The sequence below is a fragment of the Squalius cephalus genome, assembly GCF_949319135.1.
Source record: "Squalius cephalus genome assembly, chromosome: 3".
Lineage (NCBI taxonomy): Eukaryota > Metazoa > Chordata > Actinopteri > Cypriniformes > Leuciscidae > Squalius > Squalius cephalus.
The window spans coordinates 17,087,532-17,108,591 of record NC_137124.1 but is presented as its reverse complement, the minus strand read 5'-3'; the positions used below and the strand labels follow the sequence as shown (position 1 = coordinate 17,108,591).

The 21,060-nt window shown below is 36.8% G+C and overlaps 1 protein-coding gene across 2 annotated transcripts; it reads right to left on the bottom strand.

The window, feature by feature from the left end:
- Window positions 1-273: 273 nt before the first annotated feature.
- Window positions 274-20,918, bottom strand: gba2 (glucosidase, beta (bile acid) 2). Of its 2 annotated transcripts, XM_079867097.1 has the most exons (18): window positions 20,896-20,918; window positions 20,370-20,516; window positions 19,065-19,315; window positions 16,651-16,742; window positions 16,450-16,565; window positions 15,702-15,920; window positions 10,610-10,849; window positions 9,754-10,010; window positions 7,166-7,291; window positions 6,346-6,530; window positions 5,238-5,342; window positions 4,972-5,079; window positions 4,704-4,855; window positions 4,465-4,571; window positions 4,145-4,287; window positions 3,816-3,931; window positions 1,495-1,686; window positions 274-1,407 (listed from the first exon to the last, which is right to left on the bottom strand). In XM_079867097.1, the coding sequence occupies exons 3-18, from the start codon at window positions 19,253-19,255 to the stop codon at window positions 1,189-1,191; spliced, it is 2,568 nt and encodes an 855-aa protein (XP_079723223.1). In that variant the 5' UTR covers window positions 19,256-19,315; window positions 20,370-20,516; window positions 20,896-20,918; the 3' UTR covers window positions 274-1,188. The 2 variants fall into 2 exon arrangements, with proteins under 2 accessions (XP_079723223.1, XP_079723222.1); XM_079867096.1 differs by lacking the exon at window positions 20,896-20,918 and having other exon boundaries at window positions 20,370-20,764.
- Window positions 20,919-21,060: the final 142 nt, after the last annotated feature.

Here is a 21,060-nt window from a genome sequence, read left to right as displayed (position 1 = left end):
GTAAAAGTAAGAGCTCTGTAAGTTGTTTACGTTCATTATTATTGTAATGTTATGTGCTTTGAGACATGAGGTAATTTAAAGCTGTCTCTCGTGACTCTGGCTGTGTTCATGTATTTTGAAGGAGGCGTGGCTTTGGAGACGCTCTGAAGGAAGGGTGGGATCTCATGCTTTCAAAGCTAACTTGCTATTGCTAATCTCTACGAAATTGACAACCCTACCTTTAACCTAAACAAAAATGAGAAATGTTGCATTGGCAAAAAGCTGAAATAAAATAAGTAAAAAAATATATTTTATTTCGAGTAATGAATGTGTTTATAACCCTGCTTGGAAGTCCTATTTATTTCATTGTAACATGCTAAAAAGTCATTTTTGAAGGGCATAAAGGGATTGTTACATTTTGAAAAATAACAATTCATTTTAAATTGTAATATTTCACAATCTTACCACTTTGACTATTTTTGATCCAATAAATGCAGCCTTGGTGAGAATAAGAGATTCTTTCAAAATCACTGAAAGAAACTTACTGACCTTGTGCTTCTCAGGGTTTTGCATTTGATTTACATTTGGCCAGCACCATTTCCTTACCACCAGAACTTTTAAATACTGTAGAGAAAATAAATGCCTAATGATGCATTTAATGAAAAAATGAATCTGATGTAGGTAAACATTCAATCCAATTTACTCAATTAAATATCTATTATAATTCTGTAGAATAATGTACAGGACTGACTCAAATCCTCAGATAGATGATTTATGACACATACAATGACAGCTATTAAAAAAAAAAAAAAAAGCAGTCCTTTCTTCAAGTATTCTATAAATCATTCCCATAATAGAAAAAAAAAAATACAGTGAAAATGATATAGAATCATGCTCTAACTACTCGATTCAATATCCCTACACACTATATCATAATGAACAGCATGTCAGTTCACTGAGACCAAGTCTTTACACTTTACCATTTGTAAAATTATAATTCACAGCTGCTACACAGAAGGATTGTGGTAAAGCTTATGCACATTTTCAGTGGAAAAGTAAGTTTTACAAAATAATGGAATTAGGTTCTGTGTGAACCAATGGCGCATGATGACATTACATCCAAAGCTCTTTTGCAGTCTTTTAAAGTTCAAAATTAAGAGGTCACTTTATTATGAAGGCTCGACAGTGCAAGTTCCCTTCAGCTCCAGCTCAGTCCTGTCCCACATCTTTATCAGTGGTTTCGTTGTGGTTTGGTCGATTGCTCAGAGCAAGCTGCATTGCCCAGATGGCTAGAGGCCTCATATACGCGAGAGAGCGGTAGATGCTTTTCTCACAGTATGCTTCGGGAGTCTGGAAGGCCATTCCCATTCTCTCCCATACAGCACGGTAACAGCCTTCTGCAGTGCGCAGACCCTCATCCACCATGCCCTGGGAGATGCCGAGAGAGGTATTAGGAGATAACCGAAAGGTTCACTTAATCTGAAACCTGATGATTTGACCTGAGGTTTGACTTACCTCATGTATCATTGTAGCTGCCAATCCGTACACTACTCCCACCCACACCTCATCTGATTGGACACTGGAACGATCAGGAACACCTTCTGGTCTCATCCCATTCACTGCACCCATCTGCCCGCCTGCAAAGCTCATAACATTGAGGTCAAACACTGACTTCAATGCACTACGGATTTTCTCCTTGGGAAAAGCCTGCACAGAGAAATGGATGTAAAAAAGTAGGATGCATTAAACATTTATAATGCTACAAAAGATTTTTGTTCTTCAGAGTTTAGCTGCATCCCAATTCAGAGGCTGCATCGTTCGAAGTCTGAATGTGTCACAGCGGCACGGCGAAGGCTGTCCCAAATTCGAAGGCTCCTTCAATGCGTCGGCATACAAATGCGTCCTTCGTATCCTGGACCACATAGGAGTGGATCCTTTGCAGTCTAACTTATCCCAAGATTCATTGAACACCGAATGATTTTTTGCATTAAATTACTTGATTATCCTTTTAAATGTAAGAATTGGGTTTAAACTTGCTTGAATATCTAACGATACAAATGTAAAAATTAAAGGTTCAAATGTTGACATATCTTACTAAGATGCAATTTTGTAAAGTTATACTCTTTATTATGTACATAAATGGACCAAGGTGAACATATTTAGACAGGTTGTGATCCTCATTTTGTTTTTAGATAGTTGAATATAACTTTCCAAAAAGTCCAATACAAACGTTTCTGCCACTCATCAACGGCAGCTGTGACAGTTGCTAGGCGACAAGAACAATCCTCCATACGCTAGACTGTCCATTTAACAACACTCGATTCGACCTTCGCGGCCTTCGAAGGATGCAGCCTCTGAATTGGGACACAGCTCCTCTGTTCATCAAAGAATCCTGAAAAAGAACTGTCTCTCTATTTTCACAGTTCATTAAGCAGCACAACCATTTTCAACTGTGAGGATTATAGTATTCATACAAGTTTCTTGAGCACCAAATCAGCATATTAATGATTTAATGATTTCTGAAGGATCATAATGGCTGCTGAAAATTCAGCTTTGCCACCATAAATTACATTTTACATGCAGCCTTTGTGAGCATGAGAGACTTCTTATGTTGAACACTAGTGTAAATTGTTGTTTATATTTAAATATAAATTGAAATGGTTGTTTATTGTTAGCACATGACAGCTAATACATTTATGTCAAAGCATTGAACCGTATTTTAAAGATTATCATTATTTCTTATGGTGATGAAATCATATAAAGTTATTTTTAAAGACCCACTGTGGTGAAAATCAAGTTTTGAATGTTGTTTATATGTCTATGTGGTGTTTTTAATATGCTTTAAGACAAACCATGTGGAAATTCATTTCATTGCTGAGTATTTTCTCTTTAAAACTGCAGTGAACTAAAGACAGTCTCAAAAACGCGGTTTGAAATCGCCGGTGTTTCTTACGTCACAAACATGTTGTGACCAATCACGTCAACATGTGGGCGGGCTTCAGCATATCATTACTATGCTCTGAAGCAGCGGTGTCTCAAGAGAAGCAAGGTTATCCAGGTATTTTTTTCTGTTGAAATGAAAAATCATGTACATTTAGCAATATAGAGAGTGAATTATACACATGATGTATATTACGATGTAATGATGAACTATATGCCTTTTTCCACTGACGTTCTAAGTTGATCAAAGTGTTTTTAAGGAGAGTGATTTTTAGAAGGCAGACTGAGATGGCGAACGGGAACATGGTTTGTGTAACACTAGCAACACCTTATTAGCTATTTGATAACATATTATTAGCTATTTAATAACATAGTCAAGCCAAAGACTAATCGTATCAGTTACCGTTATGTGTCAGATGTTGTAGAGAGTGATACATAAAACGCATTACTATTCTGATACATTGACTTGTAGACGACCCTGTGTAATTCACTCTTCTACTTCTTCTGAAACAGTTTCTGGTTCAAACATGTATTGCTGAATTAAACAGTATTTCAACAGTAAATCAGTATTTACACTTGCCATTATGCAGCGTTTACTACAGTAAAGTTGAGCGAGTGGATCAGGTAGTCCGATCTGGTGCGAGTGAGAGGAGGCAGGGACTAATTTGCATATTCATGATTCCGCTTACTCTAAATGAAGCAAGGGTGTGGAGTAACATTCAAGCTATTTTAAGGCATGAAGAATTTATCACAGGATTTTTTTTTTTTTAAATATGTCATTTTGGTGAACAAAGATGAGTTTTAAGGGATAAAATGATTGACTGCAGGGGGACTTGAAATGAAAACGAAGTGGTAAATATACAAACAAATGTTTGTAAAATCTTTCTCAGACTGACCTGGTAGTCATCGTCCCCAAGTCCAGATGCCCTGAGGAACCACTGGCCTGCACACTGGTCAGACATTACACTGTTGGACAGACTCTGTCCACTGCTGTCATAATTGTAGTATTTGCCTGTTAGAGAAAGAGAAAGACATTCCACAGGGGGAAAATATGTTAAATTGGAAGACTAAATGTTTTATTCAAAGTCATATTCTCTTTCCAAATGATACCTCAGTATAGAAACAGATCTAATGGAAGACAAGGAAGGATGAGCATAGTTTTTAACAAAAATGGAAAATTACAGTTAGTTTAAATAGCCCTGTGTCTGCTTACAGTTACACTCACCATTCCACAAGAGTTTGTCAAAGGCTGCACTTCCTCTTTCTAAAATATCTCTGTAGCGCTGATAAACAGACTCGCAATTCAGCACACGTGCCATTTTACACATCATGCACACTGATGCCAGCCACAAACCTCCACAGTATGCACTGGAAGAGCAGAAACACAGGGGTTACTTGAGCTGCAACACCGGACATTACAAAACTTGTGTCATGATACAGGTTTTTAATATACAATTTAAAAATAACAATCATATAGTTTAAATATTCTGAGAAATTTCATCTTCAGAAATAAAATAAAATAAAATAAACATCCTGAGCCCCAACCTGGGTCCTGTCACCTTCCATCCATCATATGTCTGGTCTGCATAGCCAGAATTTTCTATCAGCCCATCACCATCTTTATCAAACTTCAACTCTGCTTCCATGACTGTCTGAATAAAGCAGAATATCAGACGTTTGAGTAATGTGTCCTAAAGCACTTAGCGTTTGACAAGCGCCTCTACATTTACATATACAGAAGATATGATGCTGTACAAACTACTAAAATAAAACAAACAACTAACCTGGCATATAGGCCACATGTCCTTCAGATACTGCTCATCCTGGGTCAGGTGATAGTCTCGGAACACCTGAAGCACAAACTTCAAGTTCAGATCCTTCCAGTCGGCTGTATCGTGGATCAAGTAAGCATTGACACGAACCCATGGCTCATCATCTGTTTCCACAAGGAAAAAATGTAAATGAGGTTCAAGATTATTACAATTTTTATTTTTCTGTCTTTTCCATTAGCAACATGTGTGAATTCATGGTCTCCTATTATGCACAACTCACCAGGGTCTCCAATGTCGTGAGGTACAACGCCCCGGGTCTTGACTGGGGAGTATCGGCCGTCCATTAGATTTAATCTCTCTGTAGGGTCATGCTGAACGACACTACCAGCTGAATAAAAAGAGAGACCGAGAGAGATTTAAACAAACAGAATGCAAAATAGAATGGGAATGTATCAATAAATTAATTTAAAATACAAAAAGTAGGTTACTGCTAATGAATATGAATACTGTCCTCAATGTTATCAGAAAAATGGAAGCTTAGCTCACCAATATCATACTGCAGACTCAGAGCCAGCTTGGGCCAAAGCATGATGAGAGCGAATGAAGCATAGAAGTGCACATCATACGTGTTATACATCCTATACTCCTGACCTGGGACAAGACAGTAAGAGACACAGAATTGATTTATTACATTGATTTAAACTTAAATGAACATTTAGGCCCTGTTTCACAGACAGGACTTAGATTACGCCAGGATTGGGCCTTAGTTAAATTAGAGCATTTATACAATTTTACTGGTTTGCATCTTGCGACAAAACAATGGCACTTACATATTTTAGTGCAATTTCCTTTCAGTTAAAACAGCTCAAACATGCATTTTAGTCTGGGACTAACTTAAGTCAGGTCTGTAAAACCGGGCATGAGTGTACAATGAGCTGAGATCTAGACTAAAGTATGAAAATTTGTTTGATTAGAACCAGTGTTGTAGTAATTAAGTTATAACTTAAACCATTAAAAAATGTTTTGGTTTTTGAAATAAAGCTGAAATTAAATAAAATATAGATATTAGACAAAAAACAAACAAAAATTTGAACAAATTAGCAAATTAGTTTAAGTTGAAACACTAAAATGACTAAAACTGAAATAAAAATCAATCAAAGCTATACAGAAATATACAAATAGTAATAAAAACTAATAAAAATGACAAAAGCACATAACAAAATGAAAACTAAAATTGAAAATATAAAATAAAAGCTAATTCAAACCATGAATTAATACAATAATAGTCTATAAATAATACTAAAATAACACTTATTAGAACCTAGCAGCCAACAGATTTACTCTCATTAAAGCTAGTAATAATTTTTCATGACGACTTTTGGTTCCTAAATCAACCCCCGGTTTCACAGACTAGGCTTAAGCCTAGTACCAGACTAAAATTAATGTTTGAGCTGTTTTAACTGAAAGCAACTTGCACTTACATATCTTAAATTATGTCACATTTATAAAAGCTACTTAAATGGCCTAATTAAACTAAGGCCTAATCCTGGCTTAATCTAAGTCTAAGGTCGGTGAAACCGGGCCCAAATGTCATAAGCCTATTCTAAACAAATCTTGAGCTCAGTTTGCATTTTAAGGTAATGTTGAATGTTACCCTCTAGGTAAGCGAATCGGCCGTACTCCTTGACAACTTCAGGCTGGGCTGGAAGCCCCCCATCCTCAGGACGAAGCCCACCGCTGATATCAGCATCCTCTGGAAGCTCCACCCACACAGTTCCACCATCCGCAACAAAGTAGAGCTCATTAAACAGAGCAGATTTATACCAAGCAGGAAGAGACCTAGAAGAACAAAGTGTTTAAGGCTACCAGTGACTGATATATTTTAATAATAACAAATGAAAAACACACAAATTAATCTTGAAATAAATTAAGTGAACATTTATTTCACACAATATTTAGTAAATGTGCTTTGTCCAATGACGGGGCTGTCAGTAAATTTTAAAACTGAGTCAACAAAGAGTTTTGCCAAGCTGGCATGGATATCGCTGATACTGCTAATCTCAAATTGGCCAAATATCAATAGATGAATCAGCATAGCAACTGAATATAATAGCTGCCTTATGCTGAAACAAAGATGGACACTCAGAATTAGTATATTGCATGTGACTAGGGCAATACCACTCAAAAAACACACATTTCATTCTATATGAAGTGCACTCAACAAAAGTATGGGGGACTGGTGAAACAAAACAAATAATATGCACAAAATGGCATATAAGGGTTGCTCTTGTCTATGCACATAACAGATAAATAGTAATCAAATCAATTCACTGGAAAGACGACTGCTTGCTAACACACAGTCTTTTGTAAAGAGTCACACAAATCAGCCGTGGGTAACTTGATTAACTGACAGTGCACGCTATTATTACGCCATCACGCTTGAAATATTTCATGGGGAAATGACATTTCATTACCCGTCCTGTAGAATCGGCCTCTGCCACTCATCAATGCTCTCCTCCCATTTACTGTAGTGTGTGAGGGCGTAGTGAGACAGAGACGGGGCAGCGTCTCCTTTGGTGCCATAATAACGTGTGTATCTCCTGAAACAAACACCATACACACCCTGTTATTACTTCATAGCATCATTATTTCATCATCTCAAATGCAATTATGTATTGCATAAACAAACTGAGACATATTTCTAGGACCATTAAGATCTTCATATAACAATTAAGCACATTTTCCCCAATTCCCATTATTGTAATGCAATGAAGTCTCATTCTCATTAACGTAATGCAAACAAAAGTAATGACATCTTTTTTTAATTAGTAGTATTTATGCATCATTGTCTCCTGGGTTCTCTGAGATTAAACAAATCATCATTGCTGCTCTTATATGAATTCGTAAGGAGCACAAACTGTGACCCTTCAGAATTTCTGATGTTTGCTGAGCTCACTTTATGACTGATGATGAGTCTCTTCCTTTCATGAAGCTTGTAAATAATGAAGCTTCTTTCTACTGTATGTCACATCCACACCACTTCCTTTTAAAAATCTCTTGAAATTGCTTAAGTGTTATTTCCTTTTGAAACATGAAGCATGGACGAGACATATCAAATTGTTTGTGCCTTGATTTAAGACAAGTTATTTTTTACGCCCTCAGTTATTTCACCAATATTTTTTCTCAGTTAAGAGAACAACCGTAAACCAATAATGTATGTATCAGCTAAAAGTCCATTTTGTCTACATTTAGAACTATACTGGGACATACAGCCATTTATTTGAAATTGAATGTTTTTGTAACAATGTAAAGTCTTTACTGCCACTTTTGATCAATTTGCTGCATCCTTGCTGAATAAAAGTATTAATTTTTTTTTTTAAACGTACAGACCCCAATTGTTTTTGCTTTTAGTGTAAATGGATACAAATATTGTTATTATAAAATATTTAATTTTTTTATTTTTTTTACCCTATTTAAGGGTCTTTATATAGGGTATTTAAAGAAGCTTTGAACTGATAGACCATATTTCTGTTAAGGTTAAACATTCTTGTGCTTGATAAACATCAAATGCCATCTCTGTGACATGCAATTTCCACACACACTAAAAAAAAAGAAAGACATCAGTATGTCCAAGGTAACCTGATCCATAATGTGTACAAAGAGAATGACAGAAAGATGAGAGAGCAGATAAAAGAACAAACACAAGCGAGTTTTGTCACCATATGTTGGAGACACCGAAAAAACAACAGTGAAAATAATGCTGTTTATTTTAATCATTAAAATATTTATACATCATGGTCTAATTCATCTGGATTCTCTGAACTGAAATAATTTCCCCCTGCACGACTTAATGCTGTTTGCATTAAAAATTTACAGATGTTCACTTCTCAGAAAATAGTCCAAAAATATTGATGACTCATGTTTTTTGAGTCCACATTTTTGTCCAATAATATGCTCTCTAGAATCTCCCTCCCACTGACAACCAAGCAGCAATAAGCAAATCATGGATCATAACTGTAATGTATTAACACTAGAACTGCCATGGCGGTCATTTTGACCGTTTTGAATTTTATATCTGCAATAACTTTGTTGAAAAAATAAATACAATCCTGCTGGTACCTGACTTTTCCTAAAAGTGTCTGTATTTTCATTTAAAATGTTTTTAATATAAATTACACATAAGGCAAAAAAACAAATGAACATATTTACCTATTTCGGCCATAGACGGTCATATTGACCACACGGAATTTCGCGGTATTATTATAGGCTATACCAATATACACAACAATAAAATGTGGTTAAAAATACACTAAACATATTCAACAACAAATCATTTAAATGTAATGATATTCAGAACAGAACAAGAATGAAAAAATAACTATAAACAAGCCAAAATGAAATACTTTATAAGCGAAAGTGAAAGTAAGCGGCGTTAGGCTCACGTGCCTTTCTAATTAGAATCAAAATGTTTCAACATTTGCGATGTATTTGGATGGTAAACTATTCTTTATTATAGGCTTTGTACTTCACTCACGTTCCAATATCGACGGAAAAAATCATCCTCTTCACATGCGCAAAACAGTACGAATTGTACTAGGCTACAAACAGAGCAGTGGAATTTTTCTCTGTTAGGTTGACTATTTTATTATTATATTTTATTGTGGCTATAATGAACAGGCTGCAATGTCAAGATTGCAATGCTTGAATATATTTGGGGTGTGTGTGTGTGTGTCGGCGGGCGCGGGCGCGATCGAACAGTGTAAACATGAAAACATAGGCTACTCCGTCATTTTGTTCAGGACATCTACAGATATTATTTATTTATAAATGTATAATTAAACTTGTTTAAATGTACAGTTTGGTGTTGTTTTATTTTTAAAAGACATATTAATACAATAAATGCATTAATCTCTCATTATTTATCATTAAAGATATAGAGTTTGGAATCTAGCAGTCAAAATGACCGCTTGCGGCAGTTCTAGTAGTTATGGAATTCTGGCACTTCTAGTGTTAATAAGCTCCGTGAAAGGAAGGGATTTATAATTTGTCCATATACACATACCTGACATATATTCTCTCTCTGGAGCCAAATGTAATTTTAGGCATATCCCAGGCCAAACTGAACTCCACACGGTTGTGTTGGTTAGCAGGCACCGAGCAGCTCACAGCCAGGGCTGCCGCCACTTTCTCCCCTTTCTTTGTGGGTGTGCTGGAGTCCTTAGGCGAGTCGAGCCGTCCATCTGTCATGAGGTCACTCCACAGAGCACTACAGGTTCCCTTTGGGCTAAACGCTGTCTGGTGACTGATCTCTTGGTCAGACTAAAATAAAGTGAAACTTTAAATAATAAGGGGAAGTACAACAACTGTCTCAAAACCTAGTGAGCTACCTAGCTAGACAGATTTTAAAATACAGTTCACCCAAACATTTAATTCTGGCATAATTTGCTCACCCTTAATGTTGTTACAAACCTGTATGACTTTCTGTCTTCAGTGGAACATGAAAGATTATTTGAAGATTGTTTTATATCTAAAATGACAGTCAATGGAGTCTAAAACAACATTGGAATCCATTGACTTTCAAAAGAAGACTTATCTTTTTTGTGTGTTTCACAGCAGAATGAAATGCAGTTTGGAACAATAATTAACAGTTTAAGCTGTCTTTAAAGTCTCGTTTCTCAAACATACTTTACATTAGCTATATATTTGCATAGTTTAATGTGGTGAACCACAGCAATCAGTCAACTTAATAATACTCTTATTTGCACAGGGACACAGGACCACACACTGTACAGCAATGTGATGGTGGAACCAGTTTGGCAGAGTACATTTGTCTGTGCACACCTTATAACAGAGTTGTTTTCTTCAATCATTTACTACAAGCAAAACCTGCTGCTTCTAGATTTACAATGATGCATTACCTTCTCTCTTGCAGCTATACACAGAGTGTAAGGGTTGACATGCGTCTGGTGATGTAGTAAAACCCCAGACACAGATTCTCCCTCTTTTTCAAGGTGAAATGGTTCATTCCAGTGGCCCCCTATCTTATCGTCTTCATGGCCCGACCCATTAACCATCGTGAACATGATGGAAACATCAAGAGCGTAGTCATTCTTATTCTCAATGTCCCACACAAACACAGACACAGGAAGACTGGAGTCCTGAAAAAGACAAAAAGAGATTAGTTTTGAAACAGCAAATTTGGTGGATTAAACTGTAAAAATTAAATAAAAATCACTCACACACTTTACATTTACATCTTTACATATTTTCATTTACATCTTTACATTTTAATCCATCAAATTTGCTGTTTCAAAACTAATCTCATTGTTTGTATGTATTTCACAATATTACTAAGATGTGATGTCCTGTGATGACAAAGCTGAATTTTCAGCATAATTACTCCAGTCTTCAGTATTCATTCTAATATGCTGATTTTTTGCTCAAGAAACATTTTTTTATTGTTATTATCAATGTTGAAAACAGTTGTGCCGATTTATATTTTGTGGAAAGTGTGATACATTTGTTTCAGGATTTTTTGATGAATAGAAAAGAACAGCATTTATTTGTAACATAATAAATGTCTTTACAGTCACTTTTAAAACGTCATTGCTGAATAAAAGTATATATTATAATATATTTTAGTACTGTCAAATCAATTAAAGGAGCTGTATGTAAGATTGTGGCCAAAACTGGTACTGCAATCACTGTATCCCCTCCCCCTCCCCCCTGACTCGAGGTTGCCAGATATGTTGCAGGATCCAGCAGGAACGTAGGCTGCTACAAGGAGCTGCAGCTGTGGTAACTAGAGCAGAGCTGGCAACCCGGATGCCGAAACACTACTGACTTCGTGATTGGTAGATAGGCAGAGGGTGGAGCATCAGGCCAAAACACAAGATGACAACATCAACATCAGTTGAGGGCTGCAACTTCACTTTTTAAATGACAATATCCTGGCCGTACTACTGTTGTCAGTGATATAAGTATTTGAAATGAACATGATTTCTTAATGTCTAGTGACATATCAGGGCCATTTTATGATTAATTGAAATACATTTCTTACATACAGCTCCTTTAACAAAGGTTTGCTTTTTGATTGCAAATCAGGTTTATTGACAACATTTACAGACTTTCAGCTGTTTGCAAATAACAAATCAAACAAAAGTAATTAAAATAGCTCAACACAACAAATGTTTCAAGTGCTTTCTCCAAATTCAATTGAAAATGCAACTTTTAATGACTTCTGCAGTCTCAAAATTATTCAACCCCTTTATGGCAACCATCTTTAGTACTTAGTAGAACACCCGTTGTTCGCTGTTATGACCTGCTGCAAACGAGATATATTACCAGACACCAGCTTCTGGCTCTGAGGAATCTGAGCTTGTTCTTATGAGCAATGGCCTCCAGTTCAGTAATATTCTTGGGTTTGTGTGCTGCAACCACCTTCAAATCCCACCAGATTTTCTATGGGGTTCAAATCAGGTGACTGATGGCCACTGTAGAATATTCCAGGACTTCTTCTGTAACCAAGCCTTGGTGGAATTTGAGATACTAGTGCAAAATGCCCGTGCAAAATAAGTTTTTAAGTGTGTTTTTAGTAATTGTTGGTTTGGTGTGTTTGAGTGCACATTGTTACAATTACACAGCAAAAGTTCAGTGACATTTTTATTTGTGCATGGTAGAAAGCACACGGTATTAAGCAATATAATATTCAGAAGTAAACAGCATAGCTGACTTATAGATTCAGTTTACATCCACAAATGAATAAGCACGTAGATTCAGAGAACAGTGCAAAGTGCCCGTGCAAAATCAGTTTTTGTGAGCTGATCGCCGTCAAAAAAGTTCAGGAGATATTTCTTAGCGATGGCTGATTTCAACAGTTCCAATATGATAAAAAATAACTTTTATATTGATTCAATGGATTAATTGCATTTTGGAAAAAAAAAAAGTGTCATGAATTTATGGCATTTTTGGGAAAAAATAATCCGTTTTTATAATAAATCTTTGAAAATCAAAATCTGGATTTGAATTTTTTTTGTTATTATAACCTAAAGATGCTATGTGAAAGTTTGAAACAGAAAATAGTGGTTTTCATCTTGCCACTTTCTTGGTAAAGAAAACACATTTTTACTCAAATTAATCAAAACTAGTGCAAAAAATGCCCGTGCAAAATCAGTTTTTGTGTGTGTTTTTAGTAATTGTTGGTTTGGTGTGTTTGAGTGCTCATTGTTACAATTACACAGCAAAAGTTCAGTGACATTTTTTTTTGTGCATGGTAGAAAGCACACAGTGAACTCCGAGAAAATGCTGCGCTTGAGTAAACAGTTTGTGTATAGGCCACTACAAATGATGCCCGTGAAAGAGACTGTGAACGCATTGAATAGGATATGTTTAGTTGGTGAATAGCATAGGCTACTTACAGTAGCGATAACGTTAAGCGCACCAGAATGAAATATAATATTCAGAAGTAAACAGCATAGCTGACTTACAGATTCAGTTAACATCCACAAATGAATAAGCGTGTCGATTCAGGAAGCAGTGCAAAATGCCCGTGCAAAATCAGTTTTTGTGTGTGTTTTTAGTAATTGTTGGTTTCTTGGTAAAGAAAACACCATAACACCATATCTTTTCCATTTCTCATCCCAACAACGTCAAACTTGGCACTGCACTTACTCGTGCCCGTAGCGAGACACCTGTCAAGTTTGAAATCAACAAATGATGCCCGTGAAAGAGACTGTGAACGCATTGAATAGGATATGTTTAGTTGGTGAATAGCATAGGCTACTATTACACAGTAGCAATAACGTTAAGCGCACCAGAATGAAATATAATATTCAGAAACAGCATAGCTGACATATAGATTCAGTTAACATCCAACATCCACAAATGAATAAGCGTGTTGATTCAGGGAGCAGTGCAAAGTGCCCGTGCAAAATCAGTTTTTGTATGTGTTTTTAGTAATTGTTGGTTTCTTGGTAAAGAAAACACATTTTTACTCCAATTAATCAAAATGGATTTATCACGTTTTGGAACCAAACTATAATATTCAGAAGTAAACAGTGTAGCTGACAGATTGTCAGAATGTTTATTTTTAAACCACAACCTTCTTGGGGCTTCTTTGACCGATACAACTCTCTAGTGTCAGAATGTTTATTTTTAAACCACAACCTTATAAAAATGATATATTTAACGATATCTTTAGCATTTCTCATCCAAACAACGTCAAACTTGGCACTGCACTTACTCGTGACCGTAGCGAGACACCTGTCAAGTTCGAAATCCATCGGACTAACGGTTCGAGAGATATGTGGTTAACAGACACACAGACAGACAGACAGACAGACACACACACACACACAGACAGACAGACGTTTCTGTAATTTATAGAGAGATGGATTTATCACCTTTTGGAACCAAACTATAATATTCAGAAGTAAACAGTGTAGCTGACAGAGTGTTTATGTCAGAATGTTTATTTTTGAACCACAACCTTCTTGGGGCTTCTTTGACCGATACAACCCTCTAATGTCAATGTTTATTTTTAAACCACAACCTTTTAAAAATGATATATTTAACGATATCTTTAGCATTTCTCATCCAAACAACGTCAAACTTGGCACTGCACTTACTCGTGCCCGTAGCGAGACACCTGTCGAGTTTGAAATCCATTGGACTAACGGTTCGAGAGATATGCGGTTAACACACACACAGACAGACACACACACAGACAGACATACAGACAGACGTTTCTGTAATTTATAGATAGATGCTTGGGATCATTGTCCTGTTGGAAGGTCCAATGACGCCCAAGCTTCAGCTTCCTCACTGACGGCATGACGTTTTCTCCTAGGATTTCCTGATACTTCAATGAATCAATTTTGCCTTCCACATGCAGCAGTTTACCAGGGCCATAGAATGCAAAGCAGCCCCAGAGCATCACAATGCTGAACTGTAGACAGAGTGTTCATTTCAGCATACGCTTCATTCTTCTTCCTCCAGACATATCGCTGATCCAGAGGGCCGAAAATTTCCAATAGTTTTGTTTAATCGCTGCACAGAAAAGAATCCCAAAACCTCTGTGGCTTATTAATATGAATTTGAGCAAATTGGAGCCGACTTTTCTTGTGCTTTAGGGTCAGTAGTGGTGTACGTCTTGGAGTTCTGGCATGCGTTTAGTACACGCCTTACTGTGCAAGCTGAAACCTCAGTGCCTGTTGCCACCAAGTCTTGCTGCAGTTCTTCTGGAGTCACTCGAGGGTTTTTCTGAACCCTCAGCCGTCGATAGCTTCCTTTTTCTGCCCCGTCCAGGTAGTGTAACCACTGTTCCTTTATCTCTGAACCTGCGAACTATGCTTCCAACGGTGTCTCCAGGAACATTTAGTGCCTTCGCTATTTTTTTGTAGCCTGTTTCTTGTGTGAAGGGTGATTATACCTTCTCTTAACTTTTTGGACCATTCTTTTGACTTAGCTATATTTCTTACTTGCAGTCAAACGTGACACTCAACAAACCTAGCCAAGTTCAGGTATTTCATGTTTTCTAGCTCAAGCACAACTGGTGCAATTATGAAGCCCTTGATTACTTACATCAGGTGTGCTTAAGACAACACCTTTTTTGCAGATTTGTGGTGTTGAGATGGATTCTATTCAGGGGGTTATTAAAGTTAAGTTATTAAAAGTTGCATTTTCAGTTAAATTTGGGTAACCACTTGAAACATTTGTTGTGTTGAGTTATTTCAATTACTTTTCCATACTTTGCAATGGGTTTGATTTGTTCATTGCAAACAGCTGTACTGTACAAGTCTGTAAAAAATAAATAATAATAATAAAAAAATAAATAAATAAATAAATAAAATAAATAAATATAAATATATATATATATATATATATATATATATATATATATATATATATATATATATATTTATTTATTTATTTATTTATGTATGTATGTGTACACAATGTGCTTTAAATATCAAACACATTCTTGCTGAAATATCAAACCCAGCTTGTCACCTTGTAGTCGTGAGGGATGACAGGTGACACCTGTCTGCAGGTGAGAGTGACGTTCTGGCCAGGCAGGTGGTAGACGGTCCAGGCTCGTGGGTACAGGGCATGGTAAAAGGCGTATTCACCACAATAACCCCAGTTCCAACCCTGAAGAGTTGGGGGTCGCTCTGTAGACAACACCTGCTGGTACACTGTCTGACCCCCCCTGCGCAGACATACTGTAAACTAGGACATAGAAGGGGTTAAAACAGACTTAAAATGAGTGAAAGAGAGATTTGAACACCTTCATATATGACAACACACACTTGCTCATATTGTGAAATATTATTACAATTTAAAATAAATGTGCAATCAGCAATTCAGCAATCAGCATCATTACTCCAGGCTTCAGTGTCACATGATCCTTCAGAAATCATTCTAATATGCTGATTTGCTTCTCAGGATACAGTTATTATTATCAATGTTGAAAACAGTTGAGCTGCTTAATATTGATATGGAAACCATGATGTATTTTTCAGGATTCTTTGATGAATAGAAAGTTCAAAAGAACAGCATTTATTTGACATAGAAATTAAACATTATAAACGTCTTTACTGTCACTTTTAATCAATTTAATGTGTCCTTGCTGAAAATGAGAGAATTAATTTCTTATCAAACAAATAAATAAATAAAATACAAATCTTACTGACCCTAAACTTTTGAACAGAAGTATGGCTTAAGTAGGTCATTTACTGGATCACAAACAGCCCTTTACCTGGTTAGCAATAACGGTTTTGTAATGGTACATTCCGGGATTTAGTTGCCAGCGGCAGAAATCCCCCCTCCAACCACGTGTAATACTGCCACCCCCAATGCCACCAAGAGGAGCACCTGCACAAAACACATCCTCCATTACATGAGGTCATTTTAAGTTTTCTGTTATTGCTTTGATATTTCTGGTTATCTTTGCACTTACCATAAATTTGTTTCAGTGGTAAAGCTCGAAACATATCAATAAAAGGAGCCTTCTTCTCAACCTGGGTCTTTTTGTACCACCACCTCAGATACCTGCTCAGACAAACATAAAGCAAGGAGGAATTTACAAAACTGACCTTTCTGTCATACCCACAGCCTTGGAGTGATATTAATGAACAGTGAAGATGGGTAACTGAGAGTTTTGTTGAATATAGTGACATGTATCTTTGTGCATAAATCACACTTTGACTTCTTAAATGTGCAGTAAGCGATTTCAGAAAACTGCTCTTGAAAGTGGACCAAGCACCATAACACACTTGTAGCCAATCAGTAGTAGGGGGCGTGTCCACTCATGATGGGGGAGGAGAGAGAGTGAGCATCAAAATGCATGCGAGGGAACGCAAAGTCGCAAACAACGCACTCTTACGACGACCATATCTCTGAAAGACAACAGCGCTGTGTTGAACAGACGACAGAGATTAATGCGTTTCCCAAAAGCATCGGATACCTAAGTAGATCGTAGAACTATTGTCACCAATGGTCTCTACAATCAACTTAGTTCACGATGCTTTTGGGAAACGCAGCCCAGACCTGAATCAGCCTTTCGTGACATTTGAATTCTCCGGTGTAATGCGATCTCATGCAGAATGCAGAACAGTGATTGGAGTAAACGAGTTTCTTCTTGTTAACAATGCGCACCGAACCGCTTAATGAACCGAGCCGCTCTGAGCCGCTGAAAATTGTTATCACAACAAGTCGCACGCGCGCGCTTCATGAAACACAATGCTGACATATTTATCTAGGCTAATTAAAATCGCAATTTTGCAATAAAGCGATTTCTATTTAACGTTGGTACATCGCGCAACCTGTTTGTATGTGTGTGTCATTCATGAAACGTAAATTTAGCTGCAGCCAATAGTGACTGCGCGACCCACCTCTTCCCAATCTGCGACCCACAGTTTGAAAACCCCTGATCTACACTTTATTTCGCTTCGCTTCAACTATGATAAAGAGACATCCACTCTTCCATTGCGTGTTCGTGCATTTTGGGGGCGGAGCAACGATTGGAGGAGTGTGATTGTTTGGGTTGATTTCAAATATCAACAGTGTTCAATAATGATTCTCAGAAATCGCTTACTGCACCTTTAAATAGGACTTTATGGCACCACAACAATGTCAGTCCTAACAGTTAACCTCTCTCACACATACTGTATACATACAACATTTCCCTTTAGTCACTTTTAAACAACTCCATCCAACACTCATTCTTTTCTCTCGCTCATTCTCATGCTTTAATGCACACACAGCTGTTTTCAGTCGTCGCACTCGAGCACAATAGAGCTTAGAAACAGAGACTGATTCACACATACATAAAAGAGAGGATGGCATTGTGGGAAAGGCTGAAAAAAAGCTGTCAACTGTCTCTGCCCTGGAAAACAAAAAGTCACCTTTGCTACTGTCTGGAATTTATTTAATTATTATTCTTGTTATTATTACTTTCTTTCCAAAAGTGTAACCTTCACCTACTATAGAAGGTTTTAATTTACGACTCAATACGATTATCACAGACGTTAGCTCTATGCTAGTGTGGATTGTGATTACTCAATCAAGCGTGGTAAAGGTTGAGCAACATGAATACAGTATTCACATACACATCACAGGACTGACTGTGTAAATGAGAATGCACAATGAATCTTTAAAAAACTCATGACAGTTTTTGTGTCAATCATTAACATGGAATAAAACACCACACAGGGACAATATTGACTGAATGATTCAGTATTGACAAAATGATTAACCAGCTTCCACTTCAGCGGAAAATTCCATGCAGCAATAGCGTGATGTTGGAGAAAAATTAATAGTGTAAAATAATTACTACAACAAAATACAATATCTAAACCCAGGCCAAAAGCGATCAGGCTGTTTATTACATTTAAAGGGAGGAACTTCATTAAAATGTATGTTACTGTGCAAGTCTAACTAGTTAGAGAGGAATAACTAACTACGTATTGGATGTAATGCAGTACATCATTGCATTACAGGACATCTCGAGTTTAACTAGTATGTGAGATGCAATACCATTCTTGCACAAACAGAATGGGCTGTCCTCTTTTTATGAAGATGTTATCAGATACCATAAAACACTGTTTGGTTAAGTCAAGCTGACTGCTAAGAACCAAGAAGAGAAGGGTTTAGCAGAAAGCAGGGAAAACATGTCATTCTGAGGTCAAAATAAAACCACTTAACAACATTTCCAGTTCCTATTTCAACTATATAATGTTAGAGTGCAAAAGGCCTTTGAGATGTATAGAATGGTCTATTTCAGCAGCCTATGATGTGAACAATTAGTCTATTCTTTAGTAAATTGTGTTTACTATAGGAGAAACAATTTGAGACATGTCTTGTTAAACATACCTGACACCTAAAGAAATATGCTCGATCATATTGGACAACGAGACATCTTTGGCTTGAAACGGTTTCCGCTTCTCTTTGAACTCGTGTGCCAGACATATCCGCCAGCCGTTCTTGGGGACACCAAATCCTGTCTCTGTAGAAACGTACCGGCTCATCAGCTCGGCTAGAGATGTGCTGTCATTTAAATCCATAGTTCGAAGCTCTGGGATCACCAGTCCAAACCAAAAGTGTAAAAATCAGCTCCCTAAATCCTTTGAAAAAGGGCAAAATAGTTAAAAGTGTTAATTCATATAGGTTATTCCCTTTATTTAAAGACTAAAGCCTTAATGACACGTGGTTTGGTGACAAATCTAAAAATGACATTTTACCCACTGCATGGTGCAGGTAAGAGTAAAGAACACATTTGATCTGCATGCACAGGTAGGTAATCTACAAAGTTCACATATCACCTGGGTGACAGACGACAGAGCTAAGTTTCCAGCGACAACCACGTTCTGGAGATGTAATCTGATCCTTTTCTGTTCAATTAACTAACAATACCTTGACCTTTCCTTCATTTCACCCCTACTCCAGGCAAATCTAACCTATCATTTTTCTGTAAGGTACAATTCACCTGGCTAAATAAATAACATGTCCCTCTAAGCGTGTCTTGACATTCTCGACTGCACATGATTCAATGTCATGGCATGATATACTGCACTAAAATTCACTACAATAATAATATTAAATAAATAAGAATAAACTAAAATACATATTATTAAAAATAATAATAATATATTATTATTCACTAATTTGAATTGAATATAATACATTTTTAATCCATGATTTCTGCCCTTTACAAAAAAAATAACATTCCTCAAACCTCTGACACCTTTTTTTTTTAAAGAATTGTAACCCTGATTCTATTCTGCTGTAGTTTTTCATACCTTTTTTTTTTTCAAAATTATTTTTTGTCTATTTAATTCTGTTATTACTTTCTAGAAATGCTCTAAATCACACAAACTATGTTTTTAAACATGTCCCAAACTCTGGTTAGTGTTGCAAAAAATTGCAAACTCGCATACAGATTATAAAAAAAACAAAACATTTATTATTTGGCCTACCTCCTAACACAGACGATCATCATATTCTAAAGTCAAGCACTTTTACCATCCTTTCACTGTCTTTTTACTTATAAAACTTCATTTTCGGCCCTATTTTGAAAAACGTATGGCACACATACGATTTCCCATGCATTATTAATGTATTTCCCATTGTTATTATCTAACCCACGCTGTCCAGCGGGGCAGTGTAAACCTCTCTTACCCTTGCCTCCAGCTCCAACACCACCCAGGGGTCTGCGACGCGTCAGTGGCGAGCTGCACTTGTTTCGACGCTCGCCTGCATGACCGTGTCAGAAAAGCCACCCGGTGTCCCCGTGGCTGCTACTGTTCCACCTTCTTGCGGTTGGATCTTGGGACAATGTTTCAAAGTGAACAGCAAAAGCTAAGTTGTACAGACAAAAGCATGTATTTAGCATTTATAAGATTCCTGAAGTAAAAAAACACATCATCTTATCCCGAACTACATATCCCGATCTCTTAATAATGAACTGGTCAAAGCCCGAGATCAATTCCCAGTGATAGTTCAGTACAGTAGGGCCTTCTGTTGGCCTGAACCAATGAGTAAACACTCGGGGGAGTAACTTTCAGCAGTGTCGTCATCTCAGTATTTTACAAATAAACATAAACATTGTTCTGTGAATATACTTTGTCCCATAAGCTACGATGTGACTATTTAAACGATTAAACGTTATATTTTCCTTATCAGTTTTGTTTTGATGAAAACCTACCACCCCCTTTTATTTTTTGGTCTGGAACTTTTACGTCACATTTGCCACGGAGCCAATGCGAGTGGATGAACGTGTACTCGTTTCTCCGAATCGGTTCTTTTGAACAGTTTGTTTATCGTTATTTAAGCCTGTTCCAATCCAGTTTGTTTCAGTCCTGATTTTGCT

What these genes read in the sequence shown, in the direction of transcription:
- gba2 (XM_079867097.1), bottom strand. Translation starts at nt 19,255, where the DNA reads ATGGATTTAAATGACAGCACATCTCTAGCCGAGCTGATGAGCCGGTAC. An exon ending in GTATAGCTGCAAGAGAGAAG is followed by an intron (nt 10,011 to 10,609) that starts GTAATGCATCAT and finishes ACTTTATTTTAG; the next exon opens with TCTGACCAAGAGATCAGTCA. An exon ending in TGGAAGGTGACAGGACCCAG is followed by an intron (nt 4,288 to 4,464) that starts GTTGGGGCTCAG and finishes CTGCTCTTCCAG; the next exon opens with TGCATACTGTGGAGGTTTGT.